The sequence below is a fragment of the Lissotriton vulgaris genome, chromosome 7 (assembly GCF_964263255.1).
Source record: "Lissotriton vulgaris chromosome 7, aLisVul1.2, whole genome shotgun sequence".
In the NCBI taxonomy this organism is placed as follows: domain Eukaryota; kingdom Metazoa; phylum Chordata; class Amphibia; order Caudata; family Salamandridae; genus Lissotriton; species Lissotriton vulgaris.
In genome coordinates this window covers 1,314,663,811-1,314,683,779 of record NC_141695.1, presented here as the reverse complement: position 1 = coordinate 1,314,683,779, position 19,969 = coordinate 1,314,663,811, and the positions used below count along the sequence as shown (strand labels likewise).

General features: G+C 41.6%; 1 protein-coding gene across 2 annotated transcripts in view; it reads right to left on the bottom strand.

The window, feature by feature from the left end:
* The window catches only part of LOC147703580 (transmembrane protease serine 9-like), a 1,394,371-nt gene that overhangs the window by 638,839 nt on the left and 735,563 nt on the right, over positions 1–19,969 (bottom strand). For both annotated transcript variants that reach the window (XM_086931925.1, XM_086931926.1), the window contains exon 11: positions 118–275. In XM_086931925.1, coding sequence (XP_086788051.1) covers positions 118–275 — 158 coding nt within the window. The remainder of the gene's footprint in view (positions 1–117; positions 276–19,969) is intronic.

Sequence of the window (19,969 nt, the reverse complement as noted above, 5' to 3'; positions counted from 1 at the left end):
GCCATAATCTACAAAACTGAACTTTTTAGGTAGAGAAGAGTTTTGAGTGATGACATAAATACCGGAAAATAATGCAAAAGCTTCACTCTTGTGGTAAAAAAAGAAACACAGACTGACCTTGCATGTCCCGTTTTGTCCATTCTGGTCCAAGGCACATAGTATTGTTTGTTGACCGGCATCAGTCGAGTTGGCCAGGCCATAAAGGCAGTTACAGCGCTTCCGTCCAATCAACTGCAGTTCAACCTCCCGTAAGTACACAGGCCAATAATTGGGAGCTAGAATGGTTAAAAAAAACTATTTAGACACGATCAGCAAAGTAGTACAAGGAAATCAGCCAAGAAAAGGCGAGAGCCCCAATCCACACCATATTTAGCTTTCCATGTCGTTTGTGTTCAATAGCTCAGAGTATGGGTTTCTGCAAAAAGTTATGGACTTGCGCAAATGTAGCTTTTGGAAACTTGCTGTGCCAAACCCACTTTTTTAGATTCCTTAATCAGCCTAGAAAAATGGGCAACAGGTTGTTCCCCCACCCGTGAAATATACAACTATAGTATGAATCAGTTGTTTTGAGTCAAATATGAACATGGTTATATTTAGAAAAAATACTTCTATTTGGTAGCATTCTCCCCAGAAACAAAAGCAGGCCTCTATAACAGCTTAGAGAAAAGTCATAATTTAAGCTACCTGTCCCTGAGGCCATTGCTTACACCATTTAATTATGCCACTGCTACGCCTAGTCTAATTTATTATTTTTTTTGTATTTCATTGAATTTATCATATTTAAACAACATGAGCTTACTATTAGGCTTTATGGTGCTTGAGACAATGTTCAGCAAACTACACTCCAGAAGAAAAACAAAGTAGGATGAACAGACTACAGGAAATAAACAGTATGTAATCTTTTAAGAGAAGAGCAGGTAGGGCTCAGCTTCCAGTATGGACAGAGGCAGGGAGTATATAAGCCCACTGAACATACACTTAATGGGCAACCTCATCTTCGGGCTTTTCAAAACAACTTGGAGAAAACATTGCTCAGTTGAGAGAAAATTCCTGTGGAGTCAGTGGGGGAATGGTGCTTGAAACACATTTCTGGGGGAAACAGCATTAACAACGCGGGCTAAACCACGCATATGTCTTAACCACGCATATGCGTGCTTAAGGAAGTCAGCAAATATAACGGTCCCTTTTCCTTGTTTAAAAAATATAAGACTTTATCGGGCAATTTAGCTATTCAACCTTCCTTTTATAGTGGCCAGTGTATTCAGTCAGATTTGGAGTCCAGACAAATTAACACATTTACATATATATATCATAAGTACTATCTCTCTTAAAAATACGGTCTATATATATATCCATAGGGTGGACAGAGCGCAATGATGGCAAGATTAATAAAGAAGTACATTTTATATTTGAGTTTTAATTTATCAAAGGATCTAGCATCTTTTCTTCAATATTTCATTAAAAACATCCTACAATTTATTAAAACATTGCAATACATAATATAAAGAAAACAATTGTAAATAGTGAAAAACTGTCGACGCGGCGTTTCGGTGAAAACGTTGGTCACCTTCTTCAGGACAATAATTTATTATTTAAAAACAATTTGCGTGCCTATGTGTGTTTATTTCGCAACTCGTCTTAATTGCCTTAGAATTGCAGTTGCAGTGACCTATGGGATTTTCTGCCGCTAGGTTTACTTGAAAAATAAATCTTGGGTTTAATCCTTTTCCCCAGATTAGTATTCTTATATTTCCACATCAACAGTTGGTGTTAATTTTTGCCAACTGAATTTGAGTCTAATGGTAATTCAATTTCCCATTTGAGATCTCTGTGGTCTTTTATTATAAACAGTCCACCATCCCAAGTATTCCTTCCTCAATGTTAATATTAATATTGAAACTGAGGATTTGGACAGGATTTTCATTGCCCCCTTTTCATTACTCTGGATTAAGACAGACTTTGTGAAGTTTGACCTTCTCTTCTAGTACAGCTTATTTACACAAAGTATTAGTGGTTTCCCTGATTTGCAGTTTGCCCAGGGTTCTTTGTCTGTTTTCCTCAGGGCTGATTCCCACGACCGTCCTGTGCTCTTCTGTGGCTGCAACTAACCACAAACCCATTCCATTTTCTATAAAAAGGGTGTCCCCCACTGTATTTTGTCCCCTTAAGGAAGTCAGCGCACTTTATTCTTATCAGATGGGTGGGGAGAGGAACAGAAAGGATCAGGACAGGAAGGACTGGGACGCGGCTTGGTAAGTAGGGCTGGGGACTGGCTTTTAGGGCTCAGGGCGGGGGGGGACAGATTTTAGGACTGGGGTCGGTGTGGTGCAGGGCTGGGGGCTGGGTTTTAGGGCTCAGGGCCGGGGGAAGGAGGGTCTGGGTTCTGATGCGTACCACACATATGCCTTAACCAATCATGACTTTACAATGAACTGAATAGTAAAGCCATGTGTGGTAAAGGCATGCGTGGTTAAGACGTGATTGTGGTTGAGACCACGTTGTATAGGCATATGTTGTTCTGTCATACAACCATTTCTAGGCCTCTCCCGCCTGCTGCATTATATATCATTCAAATAATTTTACATTTAATGTACTCTTCTACTGGAAGGTAAATGGCCTATTTCAGTACTGATATTGGGACAGAAAAGGTCCCCGGCATAGCTCTGGAGTGCGTGCGCCCCTTGCACCCTAGCAAGTTCTGAAGCGTTTTGGATTTTTATGCTCAGTACGTACAACAATCACATTGTGCACTGAAGACTATGTGACATAGAACGTGACCCAGAGTGGGGCTCCTTGGTCTGTACAGGCACACTGTGTGCAATCACCTTTTTCTGAGTGTGTCTACTGTCAGCTGATCACGCTGCTGACAACTGGTAATGGTGGCAGAGACACATAGTGGCAGTCATGGCATTTTTACCTGTCACTGACCTGGGAGAGTCGCCTACTGAACTCTACTGTATTTGCAGATTGGTCTGCTAGTTCCCTACATCTAGTTTCTTTGCTATATCCATGTGGGACAGGGATGATGCGTGTATATGTGAAATGTCTTTGTGTAGTGGTTGTGTGTGAAGTGTGTTTGTTAGATGTGGTTTTACATGTAATAAATTTTTTTTCAGAACCCAAATGGTACTCAAGAGGTAGTTAGAGAGAGTTAAATGCTGCAATACAAATTGTTAGCTCCTCCAGAACATTCCAGAGGTTGTTTACAGTGGGCCAGAGTCTAGGAAGTGGAGGAGAGGAGACAGAGGGGGAATCCTTTGAAGTGTAGGCAAAGCCCTCTGAATTTTCTATTGTTCTCTGGAAGGGCTACCACCAACAGACAAACAGGTATTTATCTGAGCTAGTTTCTTCTTTTGCAGCCTTGTTATGGGATTTCCGTGGCAGGTGACTCCCAACTCCATCTCGTCTTCCTGTTGACACCAGGGGACACAGATAGTTTCAGAATCAATCTGGAAAAATAGGCAAAGTGCTAAAAAATGGTCCCAGAGCTTGACTCGTGAAATAAACCGAGTCCCATAAAAACCTGCTGTGTTCCAGGGTTGGAATTTTGTTAACCAACTCCCTTCTAACAGGTTCAGAACCAGAAACCTTGCAGCTCTACAAGTCACCAGAAGAAGCTGCATGGGCCCTGTTTTTAAGGAAAGAGTTGAATTACTGCTTAGGTGGTGCATTAGAGGTATCCCTGAATGAGAAAGACACTATCCAGCGAAGGGGGATAGTGAAGGAGGTGAGGTGTAATAAACTGAAGAAGCAGATCATGGAAGACTGGCATCATTTATTGAGGCATGGAAGACCTGATATTGCTGCAGTGTTACTGAAGTGTAAAAAACCTGTGACAGCGGGGCACTCCAAAAAGAAAAACAGCTGCATGCTTCAGGAGTCTTCCCAATAAAAATAAAAATACCTAGTGGTGTGAGGAAGTAAAATGATCAAACATGAGTTCCAGAGGAGTATTGGTGATGGGTTTAGATTAATCGCAGGAAGTGATGGCGCTCTAGCACATACGTGTGAAAGTCTATATTGTAGCCAGTGAATGTACAGTGCAGACAGGTTAGGAAAGAACAAACCCAACAAAAACAACCCCTACTAGAGTATGGGTCAAGACCCACACATACAATATGAAAAAAGTCCTGTGCACACGTCTGTGTATGGTAGGTTTAAGTGTCAAAACCACATTTCTTTAAACAATGTTCTTGAAGAAATAATAGGTACACCAAGTGGGTTGCTGAACTGTTCCTTGGGAAAAAGGGGGGGGGGATTTAAGTGTATCTGGCATGACCGGAGGTGTAGATAGAACACCTTTGGGCATCCATTTTGTTGGATGTATTTGCCTCACACACCCATATGGGTGTCATGCTTCATCATAGGCGTTGCTCCTCGTTGGGGAGGCGGTGCAATCCCCGACGGGCTCACCTCTGAGAGGGGCTCTTTGGCGGAGATCTTTTGTATCCAACTGCCTTATGGTGAAGTGCGGGTATGTGGGTAGAGTAGCAAGTTGCCTAGAGGAGTGATTTAAAATGAAGTGGGGGGTACCGGAAACAACTTTATTCTGGGGGTCCCCCACTGCAATTAAAAACGTGAATCTAACTCGCTAGGTGCCAAACAGTTAGGTATAGTGGCCCTAGATGAGATTAGAGAAGGATTTGGTCGACATGTTTCTCGCGTGTGGCAATTGGCCCGCGATTCATCAGGACCTATAAATGATACAAACTACATTAAAACAACAACATGCTAGTGTCATGTGTGTGGTGTGGGTGTAGTTTACCTCTGTGGCTTTATCCTATGCCTAAACGGGGAATAAAAAATACAGAGTTAATAGCATTTTGTTTCCACCAGAAAGCATACATGGTCAGGGCCAGCACAAGAACACAGTGTGTCATGCTAGTGGTAGTGAATTACAACTAGCATCAGAATAACGTGACTGTGTTGTTGCAGCGTGCAGTGTAACCATCACACACACACTGTGTAAGTGAAAAGGGTGCTTCATATTAAAAGCAATGGTATAAAAACAGCAGCAGTCTCGCACGAGACACCATATCTTTCTTATTGTGTGGCCAGATGATGTTCAAAAAGTGCTACCTTCATGTGTATAATAACATTACAGACTACCGCCTGACTCACCTAATGGTCAGGGATTAAATGCCCCATGAACGTTCGGCGGGTTGGTACATCGGGGTTGAACCTTCAAGTATGGCTAGAGGGAGACGTATAGAATGTAAAAAACGAGGCTACAGTTAAAGTAGTCGATGCCTTTTAGAGGGTCGGGATCAACTATAGCTGGGCGTAATTGCTGGGACCCCCCGTACTGTGCTACAGGGATGCACCTTACCTCATACTTCCCATGTCCTCACGGATTCACCTACCCATCGCCGCTGAGCTCGGATAGATAGTGGAGCTCCGTGGCGCTCACTATTTGTAGTTGTGAGCGTCAGGGCGCTGCGCCCGTCCCCGCCCCCTGTATTAAGGTCACGTGGTTCGCCTGGTTAGGAAGGCGGCCATTACAGAATGGGTACGTTGGGTGTAAAAAGTGGGCAGTTAGAATGTTTGGTATTGGTCTTCGGAGATGATCTACTTTATCAATAAAGACCAGTAACGTATTTTTGGCAAGTAGAAGGTACACTTGTTAGTGTTAGTAGAGCAAGTAAAACGGGTGAAAGGCAAAAATTGACAACAGGTTTCAGTTTCTTAATTTAATGTGGAATGTATGTGACAGGCGGTGGCTGGCCTAAAGGGAGTGCCAAGGGATATCCTCATTGAGGCCTCGACTGTCGGAAGATAGGCGGTGGACCCACCTTTGTTCTTTCCGAAATAGGGCTTGTTTGGGACAATTTGGGCTGGATTCTAACACAACCCATTTCAGTGAGTCTGCGCTGTGGTTGGAGTCCACATAGTGTTTACACATCTTGGTGTGTGTTTTCTTGCAGCGGAAATTACTGCGGTGTTCGATGATGCGGGTTTTGATTGGGCGTGTCGTCATTCCAATATACTGTAATCCGCAAGGGCATAACAACATGTAGATACAATGGGAGGTGTTACGATTAGTGTGGCCCCTAAGTTCCCAGTTGAAAGTATCAGAGAGTTGTATCGTTTTGTGTATTGATGTATATGTACACACCCCACAGGAGCCACATGGATAGTGACCCTTGACGGGAGGAAGATGCCACAAGGTTTGTTGAGTACCCTTCTTGGTTGTTTTCGGTCTTGTACTGATCAAGATATCTTTTACATTCTGCGATCTTTTGAACGCAAACCTTGGTTGTTCTAGACTAAGGTTGCCTGTATTCAAATGCCCCAGTGGCGTTTGATCACATTTTTGATTTTATTAGACACGGGGGTAAAAGTTGTAACACAGGTAATCGGTTGATTCTCGACAGGTATTACCTCCCGTTTTTCTAGTAAAGCCTCTCGATGGTTGTGTCTGGCTCATTTTTGTGCTTTTGAGACCTCCCTCCTCGGGTAACCTCTGTCCAGTAGAATCCTGGATAGGATTGATGACTCTTTCTTGTAGTCAGTAAGATCACTGCAATTTCGCCGAATACGGAGAAATTGTCCGAAGGGCAGATTGGAGCGTAAGGCTTTTGGGTGATGGCTCGTATAGTGGAGCAAGCTGTTCCGGTCGGTAGGCTTTCTATACATGGTGGTGCTGAGTGATCCCTCTTGTAGTTTTATAGTTAAATCAAGGAATGCAATTTCCGTAGGTGAAGCAGACATTGTAAAGTGTAGATAGGGGTTAAGGGTGTTCACCCATTCGAAAAAGGCCTCATGTGAGGTCGGTGGTCCAGTCCACAAGATCAAAATATCGTCTATAAACCGCCTCCACATCTTGATGTTGTCAAGGAAGGGGTTGGACTGTTGGTGTATATGTCTGTCTTCAAATTCTGCCATGTAAAGGCATGCCACTGAAGGGGCAAAAGTACTGCCCATCGATGTACCTTGGGTTTGATGGTAATAGTGCCCCTTGAATTCGAAGTAATTCTCAGTAAGTGCTAAAGTGGCACATTCCATAATGAATGCAGGTGGGGTGTTTGAATTCCAGGTTTCAAGCCTGAGTCTTTCCTCTATTACTTCTAGTGTGGCCCTCTGAGGAATATTTGTATAGAGGGCCTCCACATCGAGAGTTATCAAGAGATTGATCTGCCCGGTGTCCTGGATAGTGTCCAGTAGGCGCAATACATCTGCCGTGTCTTGAATGAATGAGGGAATGCGTCTAACCAGGGGTTGCAAGAAATGATCACAAAATTGTGAAAGTGGTTCCAAGACGGAGTCGATCCCCGAGACGATCGGTCGCCCTGGAACCGGTCTGGTTTGTTTATGTATCTTCGGGAGGATGTAAAAGTAGGGGACCCTGGGATCTTTTTTCATCAGGAATTCTGCCTCTTTTTTACTGATCCACTCTTCACATTCTGCACTGTCCACCAGGCCCGTAATTATGGTTTGTAGACGAGCTGTTGGGTCACCAGGGATAGGTGTGTAATAGCGTCTATCGTTTAGTTGCCTTGTGCATTCCAGATCATAGTCCACAGTGTTCATGAGGACTGTAGCGCCACCCTTGTCCGCCTGTTTGATAGTAATCAGGGGATCTTCCGCTAGTGATTTGAGAATATTTATCTCATTCCGAGAAATATTGGAGTGCTTTCCCTGCCGGTCTAGTGTTTTGATGTCTTTTAGTACGGCTTGTTCGTAGGTAAGGACTTCATCCGGAATCATCCCATTGTGGGGTGTAAAGGTTGAAGGGTTATGTAGGCCAGAATCTTCCATTCGATCACTGGGCCTGCCCTCAAAAAAGGCCTTCAATCTAATTTTCCGAAAAAATGATTGGATTTCCCTAGTTTGCTGGAAGAGGTCAGTTTTTGGAGTTGGTACAAAGCCCAGTTCTTTTTGTAAAACGTGTTCCTCTCTCTCTGTCAGGGGTCGGTCTGACAGATTTACCACCAGGCTTATTTTTGTCCCGACCGGTTTGTGTTCCTCGTGTCCATTCCCTGGGGGCGTGTATCCTCCCACTGTAATTTCTTCTCTAGGATGTTGCCTCGCTTTCGCCCTCGCCCTCTGCCCCAGCCTCTGCCTAAAAAAGGGGGGCGTGTGGAACCTTGGGGGGCATAAAAAGCTGGATATTGCGGGGCAAAGGGTGGTTGGAAATGAGGGAATTGTGGATATTGCCAGATGGGAGGACCCATGGGGTGCCCTTGGTGTGGAATACTCTGGAAACTCTGTTGTCCACGTCCCCTGCCTCTTTTACCCCTTGGTTGCATCTGGGGAAGGCCATATTCCCCGCTACTTTCAGATCCACTGCTGGATCCCCTTCTAGAGGAAGTAGCACTCGAGTCCGAGTTGTAATTTGTTCCCGGGGGGACATAATCATCCTTTAAATAAGGGTATACTTTTTCCTTTGAAAACCTTTTGATATCCTTTTGTAATTTAATCACTTTCTGGTTCATTAGGTATTCTTTGTGTTCCGCCATTTCTTTATTGAGTTCCGCCAGTTTTGTTTTAAAACCTGGATTTGGAGCCGCTGTTTTTAAAGCAGTCTCAGCTGCTTGAATGCGGACTAGAAGTTCATCTGCTAGGCGTTTAGCAGTGTTCACGATAAGGATGAGGAGATCATGGGTGCACTTCCATGAAATCTGCGACCATTCAATCTTAAAATGTCCATCCTCCCAGAAAATTCTGGGAAAGTTTTTAACAATCAAGCCATTGGGAGCAATTTTGGCTTTAAAATATTCAGCCATCATTGCCCCATGTATTGTGATTCTAATCCACTCTCGTTTGAGATCTGACAAAGATTGCCATTCCGCTGTATTGCTCCCTGTGGCTGGTTCTATATCTATGCCAAGAAGGGATGGTGTTCTCATAATTGCTGCTGCATCTTCCTCACCGAAACTCAACCCCTGACCATCCATATTTTCGGGGTCACGGAAGTAGTGTTCCAGGAGAAGGGGGTCCTCCACAGGAGAACAGAAAAGAAAGTGAAAGTAACACTGCCCAGTGTGGGAAGTGGGTTGTGACTAACCAATATGGTAGAGAGGTCACAGGGTGGGGGATAGAACAAGTCTTACCCGCCAAGAAGGTACTCCCACGGTTTGCACCGTGCAAAAGTAATCATCAAAAGGAGGGAGAGTGATCAATTGATCAATCGGGCACTATTTACCACTCCGAAGGGTGGAAGGTCCAGTATCAGCCTGTGCCCGCAACAAGCATAGGTACACCAAGTGGGTTACTGAACAAATAATGACAGATGATATCTCGGTTTTCAAGCAAATACATTAATAAGTTAATCTTGATCAGTACAGAAAGAGAAATAAACCAGCCGACATGTGCTTTGTCACAACGTGGTTAGTTGTGACTCTTCAGGGCTGTCGGTTTGAATTGAGGGTCTGTGGAGGCGGCAAACCGGTGATAATTCCGACCCGGTTACGTCCTAAACGGGTAATGCAACTAAGTAGAGTGATAGGGAGGGTTGGAAATCTACCACTTTTCATGACTCTGGATATAAAGTCACGTTGGCGCTTGCCAGGTGCGTCCTAGGCGTCCTGGAGATCTGAGTAACTGCTTCACGGTGTGGAGCTGGATACAATGATTTTCCGGTGGAACATCATTGTATCCAGCTCCACACAGTGAAGCAGTTACTCAGATCTCCATGGGCCTAGGTGCGTCTGAAGTTCTTGAGGTCTATATGGTGGGCAGACGGTTTCTTCAGCAGGGGTTTGATCTTGGCATATTTTCAGTTGTCTGGCTAGTTGGTGGCTTCAATGGAGCAGTTGATGGTGCAGCAAAGCTAGGGGTAATGGAGGCGACTGCTTTGTGGAAGATGTGGTACGGGCAAGGATCCAATGGGGTTCCTTAGTGAATGCTCTTCCCGGTCTTGAGTGTGTCGGCTGTGGTGAGCAGAGTCCAGTTGAGCACGATTTGTTGGGTGGGGTGTGGTTGCTTGCTGTGGTGGAGGGCGTAGTGGCACGGTCTTGGGAATCAAATCTATTGTAGCTCTGCCTGATCTTCAAGTGCAAGAAGGTGCCCAGTTTGTTGCAGAGGTCTTTGGAGGGTGAGACATCTGTAGTCTCGCTGTTGTGCCTGGCAAACTCCTTGACGATGGAAAAGAATTCTTTGCTGTGGTGTGCGCTGGCATTTATTCTCTCTTGGAGGACTGTTTTCTTTTTGGCTTTGAGGAGAAGGTGGTATGCGTTGACAGCGGATTTGAAAGTTGCATGGGTTTCTCGTTTTTTTGTTCCTCCATCTCTCTTGAGTTATCGGCAGGTGCGCCTGAACTTGGAGGGTGGGAGTGAACTAGCTGGCTTTCTTGGAGTGTTGCTTATTTGGTGTCTTCATGAGGGGTGCCAGAATGTCGTCGCCATTGGGGATCCAATGGTGAAGATTGCACGCTGAGGTGTCGGCATCTGTTGGCGTTGGCGGGGTGTTTGTGCCAGGGGGTCGATGGGATGTTCTTCGGTGACCTTGTTCCAGCTGTGATGGGGGGCGATGGGGGCGGTGGTGTATTGTGGGCATGGTGAAGGCAATGTGTACGCAGTGGTGATCTGTCCAGAGTAGCTCGGTGGTGTGGCTGTAGGTGATGTTTCCGGGTCGAACATGTGTCTGGCTGTGTGGGTCAGTGCGGTCACTAGCTGCTTGAGTCCGATATTGGTGAGGTTCTCCAATAGGGAGGCAGTTTTCTGGTCACAGAGGTTGTCTAGGTGGAACTTGAGGTCCCCGAGTAGGATGTACTCATTGGATGTGAGAGCCTGGGGTGCGATGAGGTCTATGATGGTGTCAGTGAATGTCGGGCGGGGCTGGGGGGCCTTTAGATAAGGGTGCCGCAGAGGGAGGTCTTGGGGTTGGTCTGGATCTGGAAGTGGAGGCGTTCCATGGATGTCGTTGAGTAGGTTGAGCGTTTGGTCAGTCGGAGTGTGTTCTTGTTGACGATGGTGATGCCTCCTCCTGGTCGGTTGGTGCGGTCCTTGCTGGTGATTTTGTAGTGATGGAGCGAGTTTCATAATTCATTTTATTCTGGCTCGTGAAGTTAATTCACTGTAACATGAACTAATTTATTAATGAATTGTTGCATGATTTGTATCATTAAATCAACCTAGAGTAAAATTGCATTCACAAGCACGCGGGACTAACATTTATGTGCTCATGTTGCATTTGCGAGTTTGTCTTGTAACACATGATTAATATTGTCTTGTTCGTCTTATTGTCTTTGTCACAATTAATGCAGCTGATCATTTTAAGGCATGTGCTTTCATTATGTGTGCTTATGTGTTTGTCTTATGTTGTGACTGTTTATCCATGTTTTGTTCGTCTATCTTTTTACTCTTTCAGATATATAAAGAATCCAGCTGGACTTTAAGAAGAATGGTAGATATTTAATGTGCTGCTTTATTTGTATGCTTCTGCTAGGTGACATATACTAATGGGTTAATTATTAGCAATGGAGGGTGGGTAACAGAAGGGTTTATTTTACTTGAATTAATCACCTTTTTGTGTTTGTTTAAATACTAGCTCGAGTGAAAGGTTTGAGGCCTAGTTCTAATGAAAGTTGGTTGGCCTGATTAAAAGGAGCTGAGCACGGCAGTGATGGTGCTTTCATTGAAAAACTTCCACGGAAACGTGCAGAGGCTCAAATAATGGACGATGTGTGCATCAAGCTCCGAAAGCAAAAGCGTCAAGGCCAAGGAAGCGTGTAGAGGCAGCTTGGCTAAAATCCTGGAGGAAATAACTATGAACATTTAGTTTAATGTTGCAACTCTGGGAAGTCAGTGTTGCTTCGTGTCAATGGACAATGACATAATGATGTCACCAGAACTGATGCGTTGGCCTCTCGGTGGTTTGATGGATGACCACCAATTAGGTTGCTGCTTTTTGCTAAAATATCATTTTTAGTTAGATTAGTGAGCAAGAATAGGTATAAAAACTTGGCCTCTTGAGGGGAGCGGGGCTGACTGTTTCCTGAGGGCAAAGTGCTGTCCGTTTTCCTTTGGACACGTAAGACTCGAATGCCTAATAAACTTTATTTCTTTTTCAGGTCAGAAAGCTTAACATAGGGTTTAGGGTTGATGTTTTCTTTAATTCATTATTTCTGTGCAATGTTGAAGTGCCGGACCTTTTGAGACAATAATCTAATGATTAAAACTGATTAATAAAAATGTTTGAAATTAATAAATGAGCTAATAAAAATTTGAAACTTTGAAACTTTAAAAATAAAAGACTTAAAACGTCAAGCTGGTCTTGATTATTTAGTCGTTACCATTAGCTAATTCCATTCCATTGGCCTCAGTGGTCTAATTTAAATGTTTCTTGATTATTTATGAATATAAATGTTATACTGCAGTTGTAAATAATGTTCATATGAGTTTCATAGTATGATTAATTAGGCCACATGATTCAGCTTCATGATTTTCTGTCATAAGTTGTATGGGCCTTGGTATTGATTAGTATGATGAGTATTAGGTAGTGAATGGTGACGCATGTATGACAGAATTTCTATAGTGACGCTGGATCAATTCATTTGGTAGCAGAGGATGGTTGCTATGGTAACATACATGTTACATGTAAATTACATAGGATACATGTCTAAAATATGTTGTTAGGTTTGTTCACTTGTTGCATGTGGTCAAAAGGATTTTTTCCAGCAGTGTGAAAAATTCCTGGTTATTTGCCGGCAAAGAGTAGTGTGACTAGAAGAGTTACACAGTGCATTTGTTCTGTTTCAAAATTGTGGTATAGAATATATCACATGTTGTGGACGTACAACACAAGTTTAGGGACCTTAGATGTGACTGGTTGAATGTAATAGTGAGGATTGTCTATGAAATCGTAGCATTAAGCATAGGGACCTGGTGAGCCTGTTTTAAAACTTTTTGTGAAAAGAGTAATAGGATTTATCCAAGCTTGAGAGAAGGGTGAGATAGCGTCGTCTATTCTTATTAACGTTTGACGTTTTCTGTGGTTGGTTCAAGTCCTGCCAAGATTTCGTGTGTGTATGATTAGGGTTTTCGTATGAATGCGCGAATGATCGTATAGAAATAGCGTCGTCTATTTTATGCGGAGAGAGTTCTGAATGTTTGTAAAACTATCACCTTATTCGCGAAACCGTCAAGTGGTTAGTTTCTTTGTGGTTACTAATTAAAATTCTTTGGAAAGTATTATTTAAAATTGTGCGTGCAAATTTTTTGTGGATGAGGGGTGAGTTTACGGATTAACACGCAGGGAAACTGCAGCGGCAGTGTACGTCATTTCGGTTCGCGCTGTGATTGGCTAACACACGTCACAGTAAGCGCATTGATTGGCTCACGTGGCAGTGACGAGCTGGTACCAGATTGGTCAGTTCTGAATACTGTATTTCTATTGGACGAGCAAGGTGGTGACGTGGCTTAACCTGATTGGCTTGTTGGTGTCTTTCGCGCACGGATTGGCTGGAATAGCGGATCACCAAGAGAACATTTCGAAGCTTTCGGAATAAACGATTTTGATTTAAAACATGAGTTATTGGAACGATAGCGAGATAAAGAAGCCTTCATGGTTTCAGAAAATGAAAAATGTATTTAAACCTGACAAGAAAATTGAAACGCGTGGTGGTAAATTACTTCATAAGTGCCTATATGGAAGGCGAATATGGCTATCATACTGTAATTTGGTTTGACATTTGGATGCATTACACTAAAAATGATGGCGTATTAGCCTGGCCGGAAGATGGATCATTTAATATGAAAGTTTTGAGAAACTTGAGAGGAAAAATGATGGAACTTGTGCCGAAGCCTAGACCTACACAATTTGAGGCATTGGTTGAATGGGAAGTTGAGAATATGGAACTTGAGCGTGAAAGCAAATGCTTAGCACCTAGAAATTCAAAGTATATCCTAAATAGAGAAACACATGAAGACAAAGTGAGACGCTGGAGAAAAGCAGACATGTATGATGGTCTATATCCAGTAAGAATAATGATTACTGAGGATCTAGAACAAAAGAAAGCTCAAAAGAGATTTGATGAGGAATTAGATGATGAAGTTTTAGAAGACATTTATGCTACTAAACGCAAACCACCACCTTATCAAGTAGATTCTCAATCTACCCCGAGAGTTTCTACAGGAACTTCTCCAAGTGCACCTCCTAGGGAAGCTGAGGAAGGTTCTCCCAGATTTTTAAAATTACCTGAAAGAGTAGGGTCGATAAATGATTGTAGTACACCTGGAGAAAATAGATTTCCTCAACAGGAAAATAATTTTGTGAGAAGTCAGGAAAGAATACTTGCTGACATGCCAGAAATTTCTAGTTATAATAAAGCGAAGGAAGATTTGATTCAACAATAGACAAAAAGCATGGAAGCAGTGACAGTACCAGTAACTATTGGTCCTGTCGTACCAGTTTTCGAGCAAGGGGAAAATAGACAGTCTGCTCTGACAGTTCCATTAAATGCAGAAATTCAAAAGGTGGCTGAGAGATTTTATTCGGAACTTTCAGAGATACATAGAGAAAAATCTATGATGCCAAATTTAACTCTAAATGGGAGTCTGTCAGGAGTCTGTCAGGAGTTTGGAGAAGCAGATTAACAAAATATGAGAAAACAATTCTGGGATCAGATAATGTTTCAATTGCAAGATGTGTGAACCTAAATCCTTCCACATTATTGCCAGATGGAGTTGTTACTGAGGTAAATAATGAAAATGAAATTGATCATGAATGCCTGGATGTTGTAGATTACTGTACAAAACTACGATAGGACATAAAAGATGTTCCTTTACCTGAATCTGATCTGGTGTATTTTGTGGATGGTTCCTGCTTGAGAACTGATGAAGGGATTCTGAGAGCAGCATATTCAGTGTGTACAGTCTCAGATTTTGTTGAGGGTTCACCACTTGATGGAATTCGTTCTGCTCAGATTGCAGAGCTAATTGGTCTAATTCGAGCTTGTGAAAAAGCAGCTGGCAAAAAGGTAACCATAGTGACTGATAGTCAGTAGGGATATGGCGTAGTTCATGACTATGGACAGTTATGGTCTCAAAGAGGTTATTTGACCTCTGCGGGTACGCCAATCAGAAATGCGTAATTGATCAAGAGATTGATCGATGGCATTCAGTTACCAGAGCAAATTGCTGTTGTCAAGTGTGCTGCTCACAGGAAGGGAGAATATTACATCACTAAAGGCAACGCTTATGCGGAAGAGATCGCAAAGTACTGCGCAAAAAACAATTATTCAATCAATCGGGAAAAAGACAAAAGTCACATGTTGAATTCACTCATGCTAATTTCTGTAGTTGAAACATGGCAGGAGGTAAAAGAATTACAAGATGAGGCAGAAGATGAAGAGAAAAACACATGGTTAAAAGCAGAATGCAGACAGCGTGAGGAAGATGGAGTTTGGGTTTACAAAGATGGAAGGCCTGTAATGCCAAACTGCATGATTGCTGACATGGCACGGATGTACCATGGTCCAGGGCATTTAGGGAGAGATTCAATGATCAGACTATTCAGAGAAACATGGTTCAGTCCAAAATTTAGAATCATTGCAGAGTCACTTTGCCAAAGATGTTTGACCTGTCAACAGATGAATCCAAATAGGAAAACTGTTGTAAGCATGGGAACCATAGGACGGGAGGGTGGTCCATTTACCAGATTGCAGATGGATTTCATTGAGATGCCGATGCACAACAGGTTAAAATATGTGCTTGTGTTTGTTTGCCTGTTTTTAAGATGGGTGGAAGCTTTCCCAACTCATCACAATGACTCAGTTACTGTGGCAAAATTGCTTTTGAGGGAGATCATACCTAGGTACGGATTTCCAGTAACCATTGAAAGTGATTGCGGAACCCATTTTGAAAACAGATTGATTAAATTAATTTGTGAAGCTTTAAACATTGAGCAAAAGCTGCATTGTGCATACAGACCAGAAGCATCAGGTGTTGTTGAACAGATAAATGGAACTATCAAAAACAGGATTTCAAAAATGTGTCTAGCCACAGGAGTGAAGTGGACAGATGCTCTTCCACTTGTTCTGATGTCTTTGAGAAGCACTCCAGAGAAAAAGACAGGCCTTAGTCCCCATGATATTGTAATGGGTAGAGTAATAAGGCAAGCATTTGTTCCAGTTGGCAAACTATTGAGTATTAATGATAGTGCAATCATTGAATACTGTCAGAATCTTTCTGATGTAGTTAATTCTGTATTTCATCAGGTGGAAACAGATGTAATTACAAAGGAGAAAGAACAAGCTCATGATTTGTTGCCTGGAGATTGGGTGAGGACTAAAGTTCATCGAAGAAGAAATTGTTTAGTACCAAGGTGGCAGAAAGCAAGACAAGTCATTTTGGTCACAACAAATGCAGTCAAGTGTTAGGGATTGAAAAGGTGGGTGCATGCGAACCATACAATTCGTGTACCACCTCCTGAGAATTCTGATGAGGATAGTGAAGCAACAACTGATTCAGATTCAGAAGGAGATCCAGAAGATCCCGAGTCTGAAGATCAGCAAGAAAATCAACATCAAGAAAATCTAGATGAGAATAAGAACTTGAATGAAGAAGATCTGGGTATCGAAACTGGAGATCAAGGTGTTGATGAAGACTTGCTAGAAAAAGAATCTCAAAAAGAAAAGGGAGATTCAGGAGCGGAAGATTCTGAGCAAGATGAAAATCTAATCCAGGAGAGTATTGAAAGGCAAAGAAGTAACTTTGTGTGTAGGAGCAAGAAACCTGAAACTGGGAAGCTAAAGGTGATCCCTGAAGAACAGGAAGAATTACCAAGTACCAGCTGTAAGGATGACGATGTTCCTAATGAAGTGAAGCTGCCGAGTAAAGAAGTTTCTAGGTACAGATTTGAAGTCTCAGATACAGACACTGATGTAAGTGATGAAGATTCTGAAATAAGAAAATTCAGAAAAAGAGCTTGGAAAACTGAATGTAACGAAAACATGCCAAAAAAGAAAATCCTGAGGAAAGGAGATATTTGGCCTGAAGATAATTTGAAATTCAAACTGGTGAAGAAATCAAAAGAGCAGATCAACAAAGTATCTAGTCAGGGAGGTGACTCTGATAAGAAAAACGAAAACAAGAAAATAGAAGTAATTACTCGTAAGACAAAAAGAGTTACAAAGCCAAATCAAAAGTATAAGTCCCCAGAGTGGACTTACATTATCATCCCACCAATTGTTGAAGTGGAAAGCAGTAGCCAAGAAGATTTGGAAGAAGCTAGTGACAATGACTGATGTTGCTTAATTTTAGATAAGGGTTTTGATTCCTGACATAAGGCTACAGAAAATGTGTTAGGTGACTTTAGGTCAAAGAAATTGTGTTTAGCTGGAAAGCACATATTCATGTGACGCAAGGTCGAAGAAAAGCTGTTTAGGGTTTCTTTTAAGAAAAAAAAAATTTAAAAGGGGGATATAATATAGTTTAGTTTTACACTAGTTTAGTTTTATACTTACAGTTTTACACGTTAACTTACATTATTTTAAATTTTTGTTTTTCAATTTTGATCGTTTTTCAAAATGCCTAATTCAGATACTTCAAGGTGTTCAATCTTGAGAAGATGTTGCAAAATGTCTTCAATTTGTGTGGTTTTATTAATTTTAGTTTGGTTAATATTAGCTGTAGTGTACCCTTTTGGTATTGATAAACAGAAACTTAAGACTAACATAAAGAGTAAGGTAGAAACTAAACATGAGAAACATGCTGGCAAGTCTAGCAGAGTTATTGAGCATAATCCAGAGATCCTTCAAGATAGATCTGTTGGACATTTCTCTAGCAATTCATTTTCAAGGCTTCTGTCTGAATATGTTAAAGTAATGAATGTTAAAGATTGTTATGTCTGTGTGAAGCTGCCTGCTTCTGTTTCAGAGGGGGTTACTTATAACATGTTACCACTCACTTATGGCATTACTTGCAGTGTAATTGCTAGCCTGTTTTATCAAACTGGTCGTCTGGAGTACTATTACTCAGATTTTGATGAGGTTTTTGCAAATCTCAAAGTTGTAAATAGCTTAAACAAAGTGAAACCTGCGAAACAGATGAGGGAATTCTTTTTAGTTACTAATGAACTTAATTACGAGTATGCTTATAGAAATAATTTAACATGCAAAATGAGAGCAGAAGAAAAGACTTTCTTGAACATGGTTGAGGAGAGAAGGGCTGTTTACAAGAGAAATGAGATGCTTAAACATGCTAAGTCAAAGTACTGGCAAATGGAGGATGCTAAATTAAACGGTGTTAACACAAATGCAGCTATTCATATAGATGAACCAGTTAGTGGTAAATTTTGCATTAGAAGAGATAACACACTTTATGATAACTTTTTTGTGGGTGCTAGTCAATGTGAGGATACTTATCGTATCATAGGGGGATGGGGATTTAAAGGTGGAAAGGATCCAATTTTTCCTGGAATTTATTTTATTTGTGGCAATAAGGCATATTTTAGCCTCCCAGACCATTCGTATGGGACATGTTATCCTGGATTAGTTTTTCCAAAAATATTTCATGTTGACAGAAATGAAAGAGGTACTTTTGAATTTGGAAATCACCTGAATAGGTACAAAAGAGAAAGTTTTACAGAAGTCCTGGGAGACATCTTTGATGCTGTTATTCCTATGGTGGGAATTACCATGAATTCACTCAAAATCAGAAAGGTTTCTACAATTGTAGATAGATTGTCAACAGATACTGCAAGTGGTTTTCAATTAGTCAATACAGAACTTGTTGCTACCAGAAGCATGGTTATGCAGAATCGTCTTGCATTAGACATTCTGCTTGCAAAAGAGGGAGGAGTCTGTGGGGTCTTGCATGTCCAGCATTGTTGTACTTATATTCCTGACAAGAGTCGGAATATAGAGTCGCTTATTAAAAATATCACAGAATTTCACGAAGAAATAGAACCCCTGGAGGAAGAAAGCTTCACTGAACGTTTAGGCAAAAGAATGGAGGCAATAAAAGAAAGGTTTTCGGAAATTGGTGGCTCCATCATTGGCAAAGTGCTCTATCCAGTAATTGTCATCATTATAGTGATATTGCTGCTAAAAATTAGTTGCATGATTCACAAGAGGAAGAAGCATCAGAGAGAAAAGAGGAGGATTTACAAAGTCAGGAAGGAACAAGAGAAGGAATATGAGTTAGAAGAGATGCGAAGGGCTCAGTTTCAAAGTGTTGAGAAAACAGCAGAAACAGGGGTTTAGGGAGACTAATACTGAAAGAATTCAAAGTGTGACGTCTCTAAATTGGGTTCAAAATTTTCCTAAATTTTGGGTGTTGTTTGGTGATTTTTAAATCACCAGATGAGGGAGTTGATGGAGCGAGTTTCAGAATTCATTTTATTCTGGCTCGTGAAGTTAATTCTCTGTAACATGAACTAATTTATTAATGAATTGTTGCATGATTTGTATTATTAAATCAACCTAGAGTAAAATAACATTCACAAACACGCGGGACTAACATTTATGTGCTCATGTTGCATTTGCGAGTTTGTCTTGTAACACATGATTAATATTGTCTTGTTCGTCCTATTGTCTTTGTCACAATTAAAGCAGCTGATCATTTTAAGGCATGTGCTTTCATTATGTGTGCTTATGTGTTTGTCTTATGTTGTGACTGTTTATCCATGTTTTGTTCGTCTATCTTTTTACTCTTTCAGATATATAAAGAATCCAGCTGGACTTTAAGAAGAATGGTAGATATTAAATGTGCTGCTTTATTTGTATGCTTCTGCTAGGTGACATATACTAATGGGTTAATTATTAGCAATGGAGGGTGGGTAACAGAAGGGTTTATTTTACTTGAATTAATCACCTTTTTGTGTTTGTTTAAATACTAGCTCGAGTGAAAGGTTTAAGGCCTAGTTCTAATGAAAGTTGGTTGGCCTGATTAAAAGGAGCTGAGCACGGCAGTGATGGTGCTTTCATTGAAAAACTTCCACGGAAACGTGCAGAGTCTCAAACAATGGACGATGTGTGCATCAAGCTCCGAAAGCAAAAGCGTCAAGGCCAAGGAAGCGTGTAGAG